This window comes from Mastomys coucha, unplaced genomic scaffold, assembly GCF_008632895.1.
Source record: "Mastomys coucha isolate ucsf_1 unplaced genomic scaffold, UCSF_Mcou_1 pScaffold23, whole genome shotgun sequence".
Classification (NCBI taxonomy): domain Eukaryota; kingdom Metazoa; phylum Chordata; class Mammalia; order Rodentia; family Muridae; genus Mastomys; species Mastomys coucha.
The window spans coordinates 109,687,571-109,704,379 of NW_022196906.1; the positions used below are offsets into that span (position 1 = coordinate 109,687,571).

At 46.2% G+C, this 16,809-nt stretch overlaps 1 protein-coding gene across 5 annotated transcripts in view; it reads left to right on the top strand.

Annotated features, from left to right (window-relative positions):
- Positions 1-16,809, top strand: part of Gadl1 (glutamate decarboxylase like 1) — a 179,552-nt gene that overhangs the window by 26,090 nt on the left and 136,653 nt on the right. For 4 of the 5 annotated variants that reach the window (XR_004111808.1, XM_031345362.1, XM_031345360.1 and 1 more), the window contains 5 exons: positions 1,688-1,860; positions 7,743-7,869; positions 10,588-10,678; positions 13,827-13,933; positions 14,676-14,791. Coding sequence is in view for 4 of the 5 variants with exons in the window: in XM_031345360.1 (XP_031201220.1) it covers positions 1,688-1,860; positions 7,743-7,869; positions 10,588-10,678; positions 13,827-13,933; positions 14,676-14,791 (614 nt within the window). In the remaining variant the exon portion in view is untranslated. Of the gene's footprint in view, positions 1-1,131; positions 1,249-1,687; positions 1,861-7,742; positions 7,870-10,587; positions 10,679-13,826; positions 13,934-14,675; positions 14,792-16,809 lie in introns of all 5 variants that reach the window. The other variant, XM_031345361.1, reaches the window with a different exon arrangement.

The following is a 16,809-nucleotide window of genomic DNA, read 5'->3' on the forward strand; positions in this document are numbered from 1 at the left end:
CCTCCCTCTTCAGTTTCCCAAGTACATGAGCCACCATGCATGGCTTGTATGAGTCTTTTTGCATATGTGTTTGATAATGTTTTTGGGGGTGAGTTAGATGGGTCTCAGGACATTCTCTGGTCCTGTGGTACTCCTCTATGGTGAGCAAAACATTTTTGGAAAGTAAAGGAACTTTCTTCCCTGAAGACTTTGAAATGTAGGTCCTGGGAAAAGAGCCTGAGACCCACCTGCCCTTGAAGGATGAGGGCACCTCCACTTAGAGAACCGTGCTGATGGAGCCTGTCCTTGGTAACGGTGGTCACTAGCTCTCTGCCTTTGAAGATTTCACTGTTTGCTTTCTCGAAGATGCCTGGATGACCCTTCGGGCTTCTTCTGTGATTCAGAGACATCAAATATGAGATGGGGTTTTATAGAATTCTATTTGGTATTCCAATTTCGAAGTACACCCTTGCTTTCTGGGAAAACAGTGTGTATGTGGCTGGGTGCCTTTTTCTTTAACCCTGCACAGTGTTGCTTCCTTGGGCCAAAGGATGCCGAGTTTTCACGAGGCTTGGGTCTTGTGTCCCTTACATGATCGCTCTGCTTAACAAAGCAGGTTCAGAAAGTTTAAACAAATATATGCTTTATATGTTCAGGAATGAGGGCTGGGTGTGTAACTCAGTGGGTACAGTGGTTGTCTTGGCATGCACAGACCCCAGGTTCCATCTCTAACCAGCATCAACTAGGTATGGTGACATGCACTCCAGTCTTAGTACAGGAAGGTGGAGACAGGGATCCAAAGTTACCTTCAAAACAAGCAAGCAAGCAGACAGAACTCAAGAGGACGATTAAGCACAGAATTATCTACAGCTGGGTGTGTGAAGCATTGTTTCCACCTCTTTCTCTCCAATGGCCAACTCTTTCCCTCCATTCCTTTTTGGCTGTGGTGAGAGCAGGGGTGTGTCTAAGGGAAGGATCTTGTGCCCAATCATTTATGCCCCTGGGAGAATGTCTCTAAGCGTCTGGCTGTCTTTGAGAGGTGGCATTCTGTAAGACATCTCTCTGCCACAGAAGGCATTGTGCTCGATGGCAACGTTTTGGGGTCAGGCTTGAAGTATTGAAGTATTGAAGGACTGACTCTCTGCTCCATAGGTTCCCACTGCCCAATAGGAAGAAGTACTCAGCATAAGATGGCTTCACCTATCCTATGAATCATGAGCTTTGTAGGACTTCTTACGTGAACAACTATGAGCACTCCTACTGCACAGGGTACCTTCATCTGCGAAGAGAAGACACACACGTGACAGGCAGACTGACAGGAGTGGAAAGGGGGAAGGGAGGGAGGGCAGGAGTCTGAGGCGAAGTGTGCTTTTTGTTTTGTTTTGTTTTTTTGTTTTTTGTTTTTTGTTTTTTTTTTTTTTTGAGACAGGGTTTCTCTGTGTAGCCCTGGCTGTCCTGGAGCTCACTCTGTAGACCAGGCAGGCTGTGAACTCAGAAATTCATCTGCCTCTGCCTCCCAAGTGCTGGGACTAAAGGCGTGCGCCACCACACCCGGCTGGAAGTTTGCTTGACATTCCATGCAGGCGTATGAGAGAGTTTAAAGTAAACATGCAAGTGAAAGTACACCATTTGTGGAGGTTTGTTTTGGTTTCTTGTCTGTGTTTCATGGTGTGAGCTCTCAAACCTGCTCTCTCTATGTCCTCCAAAGGAGACACTGATCAGAAGGAGATGACCCCTGGCAGGAAGGTCCCCATCTTCGTGGATGGGGTTGTACTTAATGGACCTCAAACCGATGTGAAAGCTGGAGAAAAGTTTGTTGAAGAAGCCTGTAAGCTGGTAATGGAAGAGGTGGTTTTGAAAGCTACGGACATCAATGAAAAGGTAAGAAGAAAACACATAGGGAAGCCTAGAAGTGGGGCTGGGGAGAGGGCTCAGTGGGGAAGATGCTTGCTGTGCAAGTGTGGGGACCTGAGTTCAAATCCCCCCGTTCACAGAAGCTGGGCACTGTGGCAAAAATCTAGAGTTCCAGTGTTCCTACACGAGGTGGGAAGTAGAGACAAGACACGTGGAGGCTGCAGGCTGTCTATGGCTGAGGTGAACAAGAGACCTCCATCTCAAACAAGGAGGGACAAGAGGACAGATATCTACAGTTCTCCTTTGACATCCAGATATGGCATGCACATGTCCATATTCACACACACACACACACACACACACACACACACACACACACACAGAGAGAGAGAGAGAGAGAGAGAGAGAGAGAGAGAGAGAGAGAGAGAGAGTTTTTAAAATCCTAGATATATTTCCCACATCTGTAAGATTGACTGAAAGGGAGGCCAGGCCGTCTAAGCTTCCATTTCTCTAGAGCTTTGTCTCAGGGGGATGTCTAATGCCAGCAGAGGCCATTTCCCTACCTGACCTCCACTTCATGTCATCTTTCCTGAAAGCCTGGCTCCTCTCTTCCAGGTGTCACTTGTTGGGAGATTGGCTGTCCCTTCATGCCTGGAGGCCAGGAAGCACAGGAGGAGACGCTTGCCCTGTTTGGTAGCCTGAGTTCTATTGACTCTCCCCTGCTGAGCACGTGCCTGGCTTCTCAGGCATCATCCTTGTTTCACGGGTAGAAATCAAGTAGGGTGCAGAGGTGGTGAAAACTAACAAGGATTTACCTCACAGCCTCTCAGAAGCTTTCCTGAGCTCACACTAGACGTCTCTGCTTGTTAAATATGACCGCTGTATGGTAGCATTGCCACATCTAGGATTCAAATACAGGCTCAGGTTCAGTCTCAAGAAAGACTTGCCACTAGTGCCATCTACTCTAGGGAGTAGGTACTGTATGCTGAGTACCACCTTCAAGCCCAGGCCATCTACTCTAGGGAGTAGGTACTGTATGCTGAGTATCACCTTCAGGCCCAGGCCATCTACTCTAGGGAGTAGGTACTGTATGCTGAGTACCACCTTCAGGCCCAGACCATCTACTCTAGGGAGTAGGTACTGTATGCTGAGTACCACCTTCAAGCCCAGGCCATCTACTCTAGGGAGTAGGTACTGTATGCTGAGTAGCACCCTCAGGCCCAGGCCATATGCACTGCATATTTGACCCATTCATGATGGGACCAGGGAGATAACTCATTTCACAAAATGCTTCCCATGTAAGTATCAAGACCTGAATCTAGTCCACATATAAAAGCTAGGTGTAGTGCATAATCTTAAAATATCAGCCAGTGGAGGCTGAAAGAGTTAAATCTCTGGCCCAGCCACCTAAGCCTACCTGAGAAAGCTCTCACCAATGAGAAACTGTCTCCACAATAAATAATAATTTAAAAGGTGGAAAGATTCTTTATGGCAATGACAGGAAAGGTTGTCCTCTGGCCTTTATTTACCCAGGCAAGCATATGAATGTGCAGTTAAACACACACACACACACACACACACACACACACACACACACACATACACACACATACACACACACATACACACATACACACACATACACACACATACACACACATACACACACATACACACACATACATACACACACAAACACACATACACACACATACACATGCAAATACACACACATGCACACACACATACATACACACATACATACATACACATACACATGCACATACACACACATATACACACACATATACACACATGCACACACACATACACACACATACACACATACACATACAAACACACATATACACATATACACACATACACACATACACATACAAACATACATATACACATATACACATACACATACATACACACACATACACATACACACACATATACACACACATACACACACACAAACACACACACAAACACACACACACACACACACACTCAATAATTACATGAGCCCATAAACAGCCGACATGGCATTGTTCCTGTTTTAGGAAGGCAAGGACTCTGTATCTCACCCACATCACATGCTGGTACATTTAGCGGGGACTAAATGCAGGTGGTATGGCTTCAGCGCCCATGTGCCTAACTTCCTTTAGACCCCAGGAACAAGGGCTACATTGCCTCTTATCATCCCAGTCACTCCTCCTGTAGAAACTGAATTACAAGCAAATGGACACAAAGGAGCGATGTGCCCCCCCCCAGTTGTATTAGTAGCAAAGAAATGCCATTTGTAACTGAGTTCAAAGATGATGGCGTTTATTCTGAGATGTGGGTCACTAATTAGAAAACTAATAGACTAGATTGTCATGATCTCTGAACGTGGGCAGAATAGTCATGACTAAGGCAAAACTGATTGTGGCGGCTTTTATTCATTCTCATATTTATAATTTAGTATCAGACTTCTCTGCACGTCACTGAAATACTTTGAATCTTGTTTGCTTAGCAGCACACTTTCCTGCCAGCAACCTTTGGGTTTTATTATTTATTATGCCTTAAAGGACATATTTATTCTTTCTGAGTTTCAAACATGTATATGATCTTTTTTGAAATATGCAGTTATTATATTTTTAATGTACATGCATGTCTATAAGTGCTTGCCTACATGTCTGTGCACTATGTGTATGCAGTACCTACAGAGGCCAGAAGGGGGTATCAGAGTCCCTGGAGCTGAAGTTATAGACTGCTGTGAATGGTCATGTGGATGCTAGAAATAAAACCCAAGTCCTGTGGAAGAACAATCAGTGCTCCTAGGCATGGGCCATCCCTCCAGCCCGTTTGCAATGTATTCTGATCCTGTCCACCCTCATGCTTTCCTCCAGCTCCTGCCAGAATGACCCTTATACCCATTCTCAGTTGAGTGTCTTCCCCCTACTGCTGCTGCAGCCCCTCCTCCTTCCCTTCCTCCTAGTCCCCTTCTTCTTCATTTCTTTTATGGACCTAGTTACTCCAATTTATGTTACTCTCATACTCTGTGTGTAGGATTGGCTATCCACTATAGCATAGGCAATCTGTCAGGATCCACACCCCCAGAGAGACCAAATCTCCTTCATCATCCATCAGCTGCCAATATTTCCTCCACTAGGGGTAGAGTGTCAGGAGCCCTACCCCAATCATTACTGAAATGCTGGTTTGGTTTGGTTTTTGAGATAAAATCTATGTAGCCCAGGCTGGCCTGAAATTGTTCTCCCTTCCGTCAGCCTCTTGTGTGCTAGAATTACAGATGTGAGCCACTATGTCTGGCTAAGTTGTATTTTTTCCAAAGCTAGACCCCTTTTTTCAGTAATTAAATATTAACTGAATGTTGGCTACTAGAAAGGCATTAAATTGAGCCCTCGAGGAAATAAAGAAACATGAGATAAAGATCCAGTTTCAAAATGACTTTATAATCCAACTAGAATGGTAGATTTTTCATTTGTAAAGAGAATAGGGGATCCCAGTGAGAGGGCGGTGAGTTTGGGGCAGAGCTTTTTTGAAGGTTCGCAGAGGAGCTGCACCCTGAAGTAGAGTGTCAAGGGAACTTGGGTTTTAGGAAGGCTGAGAGAAGTTGCACAGGTGCCTGTATTGCTCAGGACAGTAAAGAAAGTCAGCAAACACTGCAGAAGGGCAAGATGCACTCAGAGCAGGGTGGGGTTCCTCTTGTAGAAGAGCTTGAGAAAGAGAGATGACATAGGAGACCCATGGGAGATTCAAGGAGAAGGGAGCATAGGACCCCAAGTTTAAGGTCCAGCTAAAGACTCTCAAATGCACATGTATGCATGCACACACACACACACACACACACACACACACACACACACACACACGCACACACACACACACACACATCCAGATCAATTCCATCCCCCCAGATTCTCCTGTGTTCCCTATAGCCTGCCCACTCTGGCTCCTCAAACTCCTGCTATCCACTGTATTTTTCTGACTCTACAGCCCTTGGGTCCAGTAAACCATGCAGATGGTTGTCTTAAGCAGCCTCTGAGATAGTTTTCCCTTGTCAGCGTTCCCTTGAGATTCATGCGGGTAGCTGTCTGTGCCCACGCCATTCCTGTGTGTAGTCTCAGGCACGTTTGACTCACCTCTGTCTGCCGGGCAGGCATCCTAAATTTTGGATTCCACACCTCTCACACAGCTTGAAAGCTCCTCTGGTTTCCTCCACTTCCCACCTCCCTGGCTTCTAGCCCACTTCTATTCCCTGGTCTCTCACCTCAGCCTCCCCTCCCATCCTCTCCACCACCAAGCTTTTTAAAGATGTCTGCAGTCCCTCCCTCTCTTTCTTCACCTCCTACCTATCCACTCCACCCCAATCTCACCTCCACCCCCACCTCTCTAGTCACATTGCCGGTGCCAAGAACACCTCCGTGGTGATGAATCCCATGAGGGCTCATTGGTCCTTCACTTGGCTTCGCAGCATCATTTGGCAGCATATTCTTCTTTGGATGCTCTTTACTCTTGGCTTGGGTCCCATTACACCATGCTAAAAGGTCTCCCTTCTTCCCTCATGGTCATCCTCCTTGTCAGAGGTCATCCCTGGCACACTATTCTGTAAGTTCCATAAGTGCCAATGTTCTCTGGGGATCCCTGTGGCTTCTTTCTGAGCTCTGAGCACCTTTCCCTGGGGTGTCCTCCTAGGAAGCCTAGAGTTCTGTTCCTGATCCTTCCCAGGAGTTTGATAAAGCCCACCTTGATCTACCCCTCTCCACTTACTCACTCACTTGCTCCACACATCTCCACTGAGTATCTTAGCGTAAATGTACTTAAGCCTCATGCTCCCGCCTGTTCCCAGACACACCCCTCCTTCTGTAACCCTTCACCACCTTTAAATTTGATCCTGGTCTTTCTTTACTGCGGAGCTCTGAAACCCAGATGATCAGTCTCCATGGATTGATGAGCCCCTATCTCAGCCCCCTGGTGGTGACTGTGTAGGATATGACAGATGAGTGGCTAGCTTGGTGATACCTGCTACTGAAAACAGAGAGTGGAAGGCGGTGGTGAAGGTTGTCATGCCTGGGTCATGGGCAGCTGGGAATGTCAACAGACAGAATTGCCAATGAATAATAATTGAAACATTTCAGCAAAGATATTCAAAAGGAGGAGTACATTATAAGACAGGTGGGTGAGAGAGGAACATTCCAGCAGAGGACACAGCATGTGGTGACCCCAGCACTACGTGCAGACTTGGTATGTCTGAGGAAGAGAGAGGCTAGCTAGCTAGGAGATAGGAGTGCCAGAGAAGAAACACAGGCAGAAAAGCAGCTCACGCGTGGTGAGCTTATGTCTCCATACTTCTACATTGATCTTGATGAAGATGGGAAGTAGGTGAAGGTGTTTGAGCAGAAATATGTGGCAATGGTTTGAGGGAAAGAGGCTCGCTCCGGCAGCTGGGCTGACAGACTGTGTGGGGAAGGAAGAGAGCGCTAGGGACAGTGTCTCACTGTTTGGAATGCTTTTCACTTTCCTCTGATTGATGCTGTGGTCCTAGCACACTTCCATGACATCTTTGATTCTGCAGGCTGCCTGATCCTCCAGCCCCTGTGTCATTTCCACCTAGACTATTCTGTGAGTCATCCCCATCTCAGCCTGCCTCTCTCTGTCCTGACATCTGTCACCAGTCTCATATTGGTTCTTCTAAGAGGTCTGAACAGAGGTCTGGTCCCTGCTGGATCCACACTGCTCCCATAGCTCCTTTGAGATGGGCTGCAGTCCCAAGAGTTAAACTCATGTGTCCTCTGCTCTTCCAGAGCTACCCAGGGACAGAGTTCTGGCTCCTCCAATGCCCCATCCTGGGCTCCACTGGGAACTTGGTTAACTGTGAGCACTCACTCCATCTCCAGGTATGTGAGTGGCAGCCCCCTGAGCAGCTGAGGCAGCTCCTTGACCTGGAGATGAGGGACACAGGGGAGTCACAGGACAAGCTGTTGAAACTCTGCCAAGATGTCATCCACTTCAGCGTCAAAACCAGTAAGGCCTTGTCATGTCCCTGACCTAGCCTGCGTTTACCTCTCAGTAAACATGAGGGTTCCAGTGTCTAAAGCACAGGACACATGGGTCGAGCAAACTACGGCTCTGATGCAGAGTTCTACATGGGTCCCTTTCGCCCCTAATGCAGATTCGTTTTGAAGACCAGAACAGTTGTCAGGAAATCAGTTAATGGGTGAGCCCTGGGATCACTCTCTCTCCTTGATCTTCATCCTCCATGTGTAGCCAAGATTTCCACTGTAGTTCCTATGTATTGGTTATTAAACTGCCATGTTATTTTGATTATATGACTATGTTATGGGACTTAAAATTGTGCCTATGACCCAGAGTATGCCAAAAGGATGGCAAGGTGGGGAAGGACAAGGAGGAGGAGGGGGAGAGGAAGAAGATGGGGGAAGATGAGGAAGAAGAGGAGGAGAAAGAAGAAGGGAAGAAAGGAAGGAAGGAAAAGCTCAAAAATAGATTTATTTAGAGGATATTGGTGTATTCTTGGCAATTTCTAATTACCAACTCATTCAACCAAATCTGTCAGAATCAAAATAAAAAATTAAAATCTTTAGATAGATATAAGAGGAATAGAAGGCCTGCAGATATAGCTCAGATGGTAGAGTGGTTACCTAATACTCACAAAGCCTTGGGTTCCATTCCTATCACTGCATACATCAGTCATGGTGACTCACACCTATAATCCCAGCACTCAGGAGATAGAAGCAAGGTCACAGAGTTCAAGGTCATCCTCTGATACATAGTGAGTTCAAGGATAGCCTGGATATTCAAGACTCATAAAAAAAACCCAAAAACCCCAAATCAGTAAATATTAGGTTTTGTTGTGATTTTCACATGAAGCTTGATTGCTACCAAAGGACAAATATCCAAGGAAGATGCTTCAAGGTAGGAGGCGGGGCTGATTTTCTGAAACTTGCACACTTTCCAGTGCTGAGAAGTAATCCGGTGTCTTAATCTACACAGGCATTATGTTCTGTGAATTCTGACACTGAGCTAAATTTAGTGGAAAGAACGCCATAAAATCCCAACTAAAAATAATTGGATTAAGTTCCCTTGGGAAAGCCTGGCGCATATATCTAAAACTCAGTTAGAATCTCCTAAGCGGAGACACCTCCTTCATTATTACAGCGCCTGTCAGAAGTCGGGAGTGACATTTAATGCAGTAGATTGTTTTCAGTTTACTGAGTATTTTCCATAATGTTACCATGGAAATCAATCATAAATTAACACAGAACTTTAAAAAAGCCTATTAAAATTACTTGTAGAGATGTCTGGCTGTCTCTGCCAGATCAGAGGGAATTTTCCAAGCTTTAATTGAAAAGGCATTTGCTTCAATTTGAGTTCCCTTTATTGAACCCATGGTTGAAAGAGGGAGGCCCACATTAAATTCTATCACCAAACCTGTTTCCCACACATCCCGAATTAGAAAGGCCCCCTGCCTTTGTGCTTCTTATCAGGCTGTGTTTCTTGTGCCTGAGAGTGTCAAGCCAGTTAGCCTGGTGTTCCATGTGAAGATTCACACTTGGAAAGCTGGGGACTTTATGAGACCTTTTAAGTAAGGAGAGAGATGGGAGTGAGGGGGTGAGTTGGGGGAGGGGGGAGGAGGAGGGCTTTCTTATTCCATGACAAACAAGGGTTTAAAGATGGAGTTTGAAGTAGGTTGAATCCGGAAGTGTCTGCACTGAGGGCTGACTCACAGCTGCTACTCCATCTGCTTCATGCCAGTCAGGCTCTGTAGCAGGAGGAGCGGAAAGGCCACTCCCTGACTGCCACCATAGGTGAACGCTTGAAATCTGTGACGCTTGGGGAATGGTGGATGTGGGTAGCAGCAGAGACCTGAAGTTAAAGTGAAGCTCTTAGTCTCTCCCGTTTTACTGAGAAACATTGACCTGGAGAAAGAGTTATGCCAAAGCACTTCCTGGGGTGGGAGAAGGGGGCCGCAGGGGGTTTTAGAAGCTCTGATAGCCTGCTGGCCATGCAACCATGAGGACTGGATCCCACCTTAAAAGCCAGGTGAGGCTTCACACACCTATAAGCTCAGCTATGGGGAGATAGACAGGCACATCACAGGGCCCCACTGGTCAGCCAGTATAGCTGAATGGACAAGCTCAGGGTAGAGTGAGAGACTCCCTCTTAAACTAAGGTGGAGAGAAACTGAGAGAGACACCTGCCACCAACCTCTGGCCTGTAGGAGCACACACACACACACACACACACACACACACACACACACACATGTACAAATGCATGAATATGTACAGAAATCCACACACAGAAAAGGAACTTCAACAGTTTTTCTTGTATATATGCTAAGTACTTTTAAAGTTGAAATGTAACTGCATGTAATAAGGTACACAAATATGACTCACTCAGCTCATGGCCCAGAGTAGGCTCAGACCATGTCTAGAACTCAGAGGTCCTTTGTGCCCCTGCCCAGTTGGGAAGCCCTTCCTTAGTGTAGCAAATCCTTACCTATCTATAGACATCTATGCTGATTCTGAGAGTTCTTTAAGTGGAATCACACTGGGCTGACCTATGCGTGAAAGACCCTTTGGGGTGCCATTGCTGTGAGTGTGAAGACCCATTGGGGCGCCATTGCTGTGTGAAGACCCATTGGGGCGCCATTGCTGTGAGTGTGAAGACCTATTGGGGCCCCATTGCTGTGAGTGTGAATACTTTGTTTTCCTATTACAGACCATCCCAGATTTTTCAACCAGCTCTATGCTGGCCTTGATTACTACTCCTTGGCAGCCCGGATTATAACAGAGGCACTGAATCCAAGCATGTAAGTACTGTGTGACCAGAGCTTAGGGACAACTGTTAACTCATGAGAATGTCTTCTATGATTTTTACTGAAATGACTTGTTTTGCAAAGTCTAACCATTAGAAATGTCATAGTCCTAGGACTCTAAGCCATATTGGAGAAGGTGTTTCTGCCAGGTGAAGCTGTGAGAGGATGCCAGGTACATCTATCAATCAAACAGAGAGACCTGGATAAGGAGCTCTCCACTAACTACTGCAAGAAAAGCCAGGGCTGTGCCACACATTAATGAATAAAAACAAGTCTTGGGTGGAGGAGATGGGTCAGTTGGGAAAGCATTGCCTCCCAAACATGAAGACCAGAGTACAGCCCTCAGAACCCAAGTATAAAACTGACACATTGTAGTTCCAGTTTAGGTGGCAGAGACAGGAAATTCCCTGGTGCTTCTGATGAGCCAGATGAGCCTCCTTGTAAACTCTAGGCCTGTGAGAGACACTGCCTCAAATAACAAGTGGGTGGCTACTAGAGAACCATGCCCAAGGCTTTCCTCTGACACATGCATGCATGCGTGCGCGCGCGCGCGCGCGCACACACACACACACACACACACACACAGAGACAGAGACAGAGAGAAACAGACACAGATAGACACACAGACACAGATAGACACACAGATAGACATACACAGACTCACAAAGGCACACATACAAACACAGACACACACAAATACACACAGACACACAGACACACAGACACAGACAGACATAGACACAGACAGATAGATACACAGACCAACAGACACGGACAAACAAACATAGACAGACAGACACAGAAAGACACATACACAAATGTGCCTTTGATGCTGTCCTTAGAAGTTATAAAGTCTGGTGAAAGAAAGATGCATACTAAATGGCCTTAATGTGAATGAATGCGAAGTCCAAACTCACACCTGAGAGACAGGTGTGTTATACTATAAATGGAAATGGAGGTATGTTTGTCCCAGGAAAGTCTTCTCTGAGAAAAGCTAAGAGAAGGAGGAGTAAGAGCTGAGCAGGTGAAATTAAGAGAGACAAGTTCTGAGTGTGTGTGATGGTGGTGGGGCAACGTATACAAAGGCCCTGTGGTGGGAGGCAGCATGTACAAAGGCCCTGTGATGGGAGGCAGCATGACACTCTTTGTTGAAAGGTCAGTGTGGGTGTCTCCAACAGAGTGACTGGGAAACAAGACCGAGAGAAGCCGACATGTCGAGCCAGGGAAACATACGTATGAACCACCCCACAAGCATTGGAAGCCTTTGAAAGGCAACACTGTTCTGCTGTCTAAAAACAATTCACTGGAGGATGGGGAGATGGCTTAGTGCATAAGCTTTACAACCTGAGTTCAGAATCCCTGAACTTACATACTAGCCAGATGCAATAACACACGTGTCAATGATCTGACATATCTGAGGGAAATGGCGGCAGAGACAAGGCAATCTCCAGAAACTCATGGCCTGGGTTAAGCTGGACTGCCTCAAACAAGTGGGAGGAGAAGATCAATCAGAAATGATTGCCCTCTGATCTTCATGTGCCCGTCATAGCATACACACATACTCAAATCTGAGTCACTAGATGGGATGAATTTAGAAGATATTTCCTTTGCCAAGTGAGAGATGTTAACAGTTTGGACTCAGGGTTTAGAAGATGAAGCATGAAAGCATTGCTCCATCATTATGGCACTTGGTAGAGAAGCATGAGGACCCTGGCGCTAGCACACTTTTATAATCTCAGCACTGGGAAGGTGAAGAGAGGGGAGTTCTTGGCCCCTGGAGACCAGCCAGCATAGTCATATTCATAAGACCAGCTCCCTGTGAGACCCTGTCCCACAAACCCCCTTTGAACTCCTCAAGCATGTGCACACACTTAGAAGATGTAAAGGAGTGAATAGTGTTGGATCTTGGAAATGGGGGTCAGAAAAGTTTCTTGGCTAATGCCTGGGTTTCCACCCTTTGTGACTAGGTTCCTGGCTGTTCACCAGACACTGTAAGAGAACACCAGTTCTCAACTGTACAGTGGATAAGGCAATATCAAAATTTCTATTTCCACTGGGAACTAATGAATCTGCAATGAGTTTGAGATAGTCAACCACACTGAGAGATCCTGGGGCCTAGAATTCTGATATGGATTTTTGAAATGTGGAAATGTGAAAGAGATTGGGAGAAAATAGCTTTTGAAATAGTGGGCATGGATGAGATGCCCCAAGCTAGTGGTTCCCAACCCTGGCTACTTATTGGAACTAACCTGAGGACCCCTGGGGTCCAAGCAGTTTGATGAAATGCACATGTTATGTGGATCTAAGGGCTTTAGTGAGCAGCCAGGGTAGAAAACCACAGTCATGAAGACAGACACTGAGGAAAGAGCGGGCCTCAGGGCCTCAGGGCCTCAGGGCCTCAGGACCAAGACTTGGAGATACAGAATTTTTAATGGTTAGGAGAGAGGGAATCAGCCAGGGTGGAGGGAGGGAGGAGGGGAAAGCCAAGAGTACAAGTATGATAGGAAGCCATAGGAGAGGGACCATGTGACCAGGACAGTATGCTCCTTCAGCTGAAGTGATTCTAAGAAGGCCACAATAGCAAGCTCTCTGGTGATGGTATCCTTGTCTAAAGGAAGAAATCAAGGCAGAACTTGGCAGTAAAATCATCACACAATGAGAGCTACTCATAGAACACTCCCTACCTATGCAGATACAGCTGATGTGATAGAAGACGCCATGTTTGGGACACAGAACTTCCACGTGGAGACAGTGTACTTGTACTAATGAAGTAGAAAAACATGGCTCTCAAGACAATAGCCTCTCTTTAGTTAGTCTAAACAACCAGTTTATTAAATGTGCAAACAAAGGAATGGCCATTTCTCATAGATGACACATAGGTGGTTCCCTGCCTTCAATTCCCTATGGAACTGAAAGTTCCCGAAGTAGCTTGCCTAAGGCCACCAACTATGGACATTTAGCCTCATCTAGTGGTAGTATTGCCAATGGAGTCTTATCTAGTCCCAAGGGATAGATCTACAGAGACTCCCTCCACTTGGCAGCCATTGGGTTTCGTGGAACTCACTCTGTGCCTTTCTTGGGACCCCCAAAGGGATGTTTTGACTCTAGTCATAGAAGTGAAGTGTTTTTTATATCTGTCTAGTTATACGTATGAGGTGTCCCCAGTGTTTCTGTTAGTGGAAGAGGCGGTTCTGAAGAAAATGATTGAATGTGTTGGCTGGAAAGAAGGGGATGGAATATTTAACCCAGGTGAGTACCACTGGTGGCCTCCGTCACCCTCCACTGGGAGCATCTACACATCTATTCAGTGGAGGGATCTCTCCTTGCAGGCCTACACATGACCAAAAAGTTGGCAGACCATGGAGCTGACTAGCACCTTTTCATGGTGTGATTGAAATTTGCATAAATGCTAAGTCATCATATGCAAACTTAACAAATGGGATGTCTACAATTTAGGACCTACAGATCGAACACTTAAGATTTTTATCTAACACGAGGGAGTTCCTCAGCTGCTGGGAGCTTAGAGAGGTACTGCTAAGTCCTCTGCGTTTTTAAGGCAGTGTTTCAGGAGAAGCTCTTTCAGAGCATCTTAGTTTATTCAACAGTGTTTTTCTGGGGCTGGAGATGAGCGTGTGTTTCCATTTCAATTCCACCAAAGAGGTGACAGACAGGGTGTCATAAACAACACAGCTTTGGATATCTATCACACTAAGTTCAGGCTGAAAGGTTCAACATTTTAGTTGGGGAAAAAAGGGTCCTAAGCCAAAAGGACAGGCCTAAATTTGCTTCTTTTCTGAGATAGAAAGGTCTGAAGCTATAGACATTTGGGAGAGTGTAGTTGAGACATCTGGGGTGTTTAGGTGCCTTTCACAGTGAGTTTTGGTTAGACATGGTTAGCCCTAGCTGTTCAATGCTTCCCAGCCTATTTGGTTTTTTTGGGGGTGTTAGGACTTCATGCTGTAAATGTAACCTTTAAATTTTCTCTTTGCAGGTGGCTCCGTGTCCAATATGTGTGCAATGAATTTAGCTAGATACAGACACTGCCCTGATATCAAGGAGAAAGGCCTGTCTGGTTTGCCAAGATTAATCCTCTTCACGTCGGCAGAGGTAAAGCATTATTCATGATGGTGGGTACATTTTTCTCCTGAGGATGTGCTAGTTAACAGTTCATTTGCCTGAGGATTCCTTTTGTGATTTTGATCCTATCCATGTGTGATTGATGCGCCCACATATGATATAGTATTTTGTTTCAGATTATTCTGGTTTTGTGACCCCTGGCCACTCAGTTTTACTTAAAAACTGTATAGTCTGACCACAGGGTGCCAATACCCAATACACGCATGTCCACAATGCAACCCTGAGGGTACGGTACAGTCTGAGACTCGTGGAACAGGCCATGGAAAGATTGGAAAAGCCAGAAGAGCAGGGCCTCTCCTGTAAGACAGGGTCTTCTACTTATAACGGGGAGCTGCACCCACTGAACCTCACCAATATGATTGCTTAAACAAGACCAGCACCATGACAACACCAGGTGACATGCTAATGTGGGTGGGGCAAATCCGCCAAGACTCCACCCCTAGATGAAGAGCTCTAGGCAGCTAATAGTCGAGGGGAAACGGGGAATCAGGCTTCTCCGGGGACAAGCCCCCTAGTGGGCTACTAATCCCTAAGTGTTCAGCACTAAACACGTATACATATGCACGACAGTAGATAGACTCAGCAAGGTGTGTGTGTGTCTGTGTGTGCTGCGTGCATGCACACTCGTGTGCAAGCACCACAGATTTCATTCGAAAGGACTAGGTCCCTCTCTGTGACTCTTTCCTTCAAGGGTCTTGTTTTATTAGAACTCAGATCGTGATGATGTCAGAGCTACTCTCTACTCATAGTTCCTTGCAACGTTGCTTTGGTTGAGTAATAGAAGGTTGTAGAAGGGTTTTGTTTTTTTATCTTTATTTTCAAGGTAGAGAGGAAGGCAGGAGGCTTCAGTAACCACTGATGTTTCACATACATGTGAGCTTGTGCACACCCGCACACACACACACATGCACATAAGTACAGGCACACACACAGGCAAATAGCACACAGTCACACACACACACACACACACACACACACACACACACACACAGTCCAGTGTCACCAGAGTTCTCACATCTTCTTTCATTCTCCAGTGAAGTGTAAGGTGAAGATGTGGATGATCCATTGCCTTTGAGTTAGGCCAGCAGATTTGATTCCGATCTCTAGCACATATGATCTGAGTAAAGCTATAAAAGTTCCTGCCACCTCTCTGCTTTGCTTTCCTAGCTTGTGAACAGTGTATCGGTTGGCTCTTGTCTAAAATTATCCCCAAACCCAGCAGCCTAGAACGGCAGCCACACTCTAAGCCAGGTCTAAGCGTCTGAGGCCCTGGAAAGGCATGCCATTCTTGTCTGGGCTCCTTTATCTGGCTGGAGCAGGGGTGGTCCAGCTCGCTGGTCCCAGTGACCCCTCTCGTCCCTTGTGCTGTGCACCCCAACAGGCAGTGTAGGCACACTGTGAGAAACCTGGAAATACCAGCCACCGAGCGCTAGATCAGAACTGGTATATTGATTGCCAGTCTGGACTCATTTTTGTAACAAAGCAAGACACATCTGAGACTCAGATTCAAGATGTGGAGAAAGTAGAATCTGATGCTAAGTGAACTTAAACAAGGCCTTCTTGCAAAGGGTCTGAAGTCAGGGATTCCCTGAGCAATGGGCCCACAAGAGCAATCCTGTAGCCACACAGTGCTCATCAAAGAGTAGATGCTTGCAAAGACTGAATAGATTTTTGCCTGCAAAGTAGAACCTGATTCACGTTAGAAGAAAAAGAAGCAGTGTAGTGGTGGCACATGCCTTTAATCCCAGCACTTGGGAGGCAGAGGCAGGTGGATTTCTGAGTTCGAGGCCAGCCTGGTCTACAGAGTGAGTTCCATGTCAGCCAGGGCTATACAGAGAAACCCTGTCTCGAAAACAAACAAACAACAACAACAAAAAAGTAGCCATTATCAATAGGAAAAAGAGCCAGCTGCAATGAGAAGTAGAAGTGGATGGTGCAGTGAGACAGGTAGAAGTGGATGGTGCAGTGAGACAGGTAGAAGTGGATGG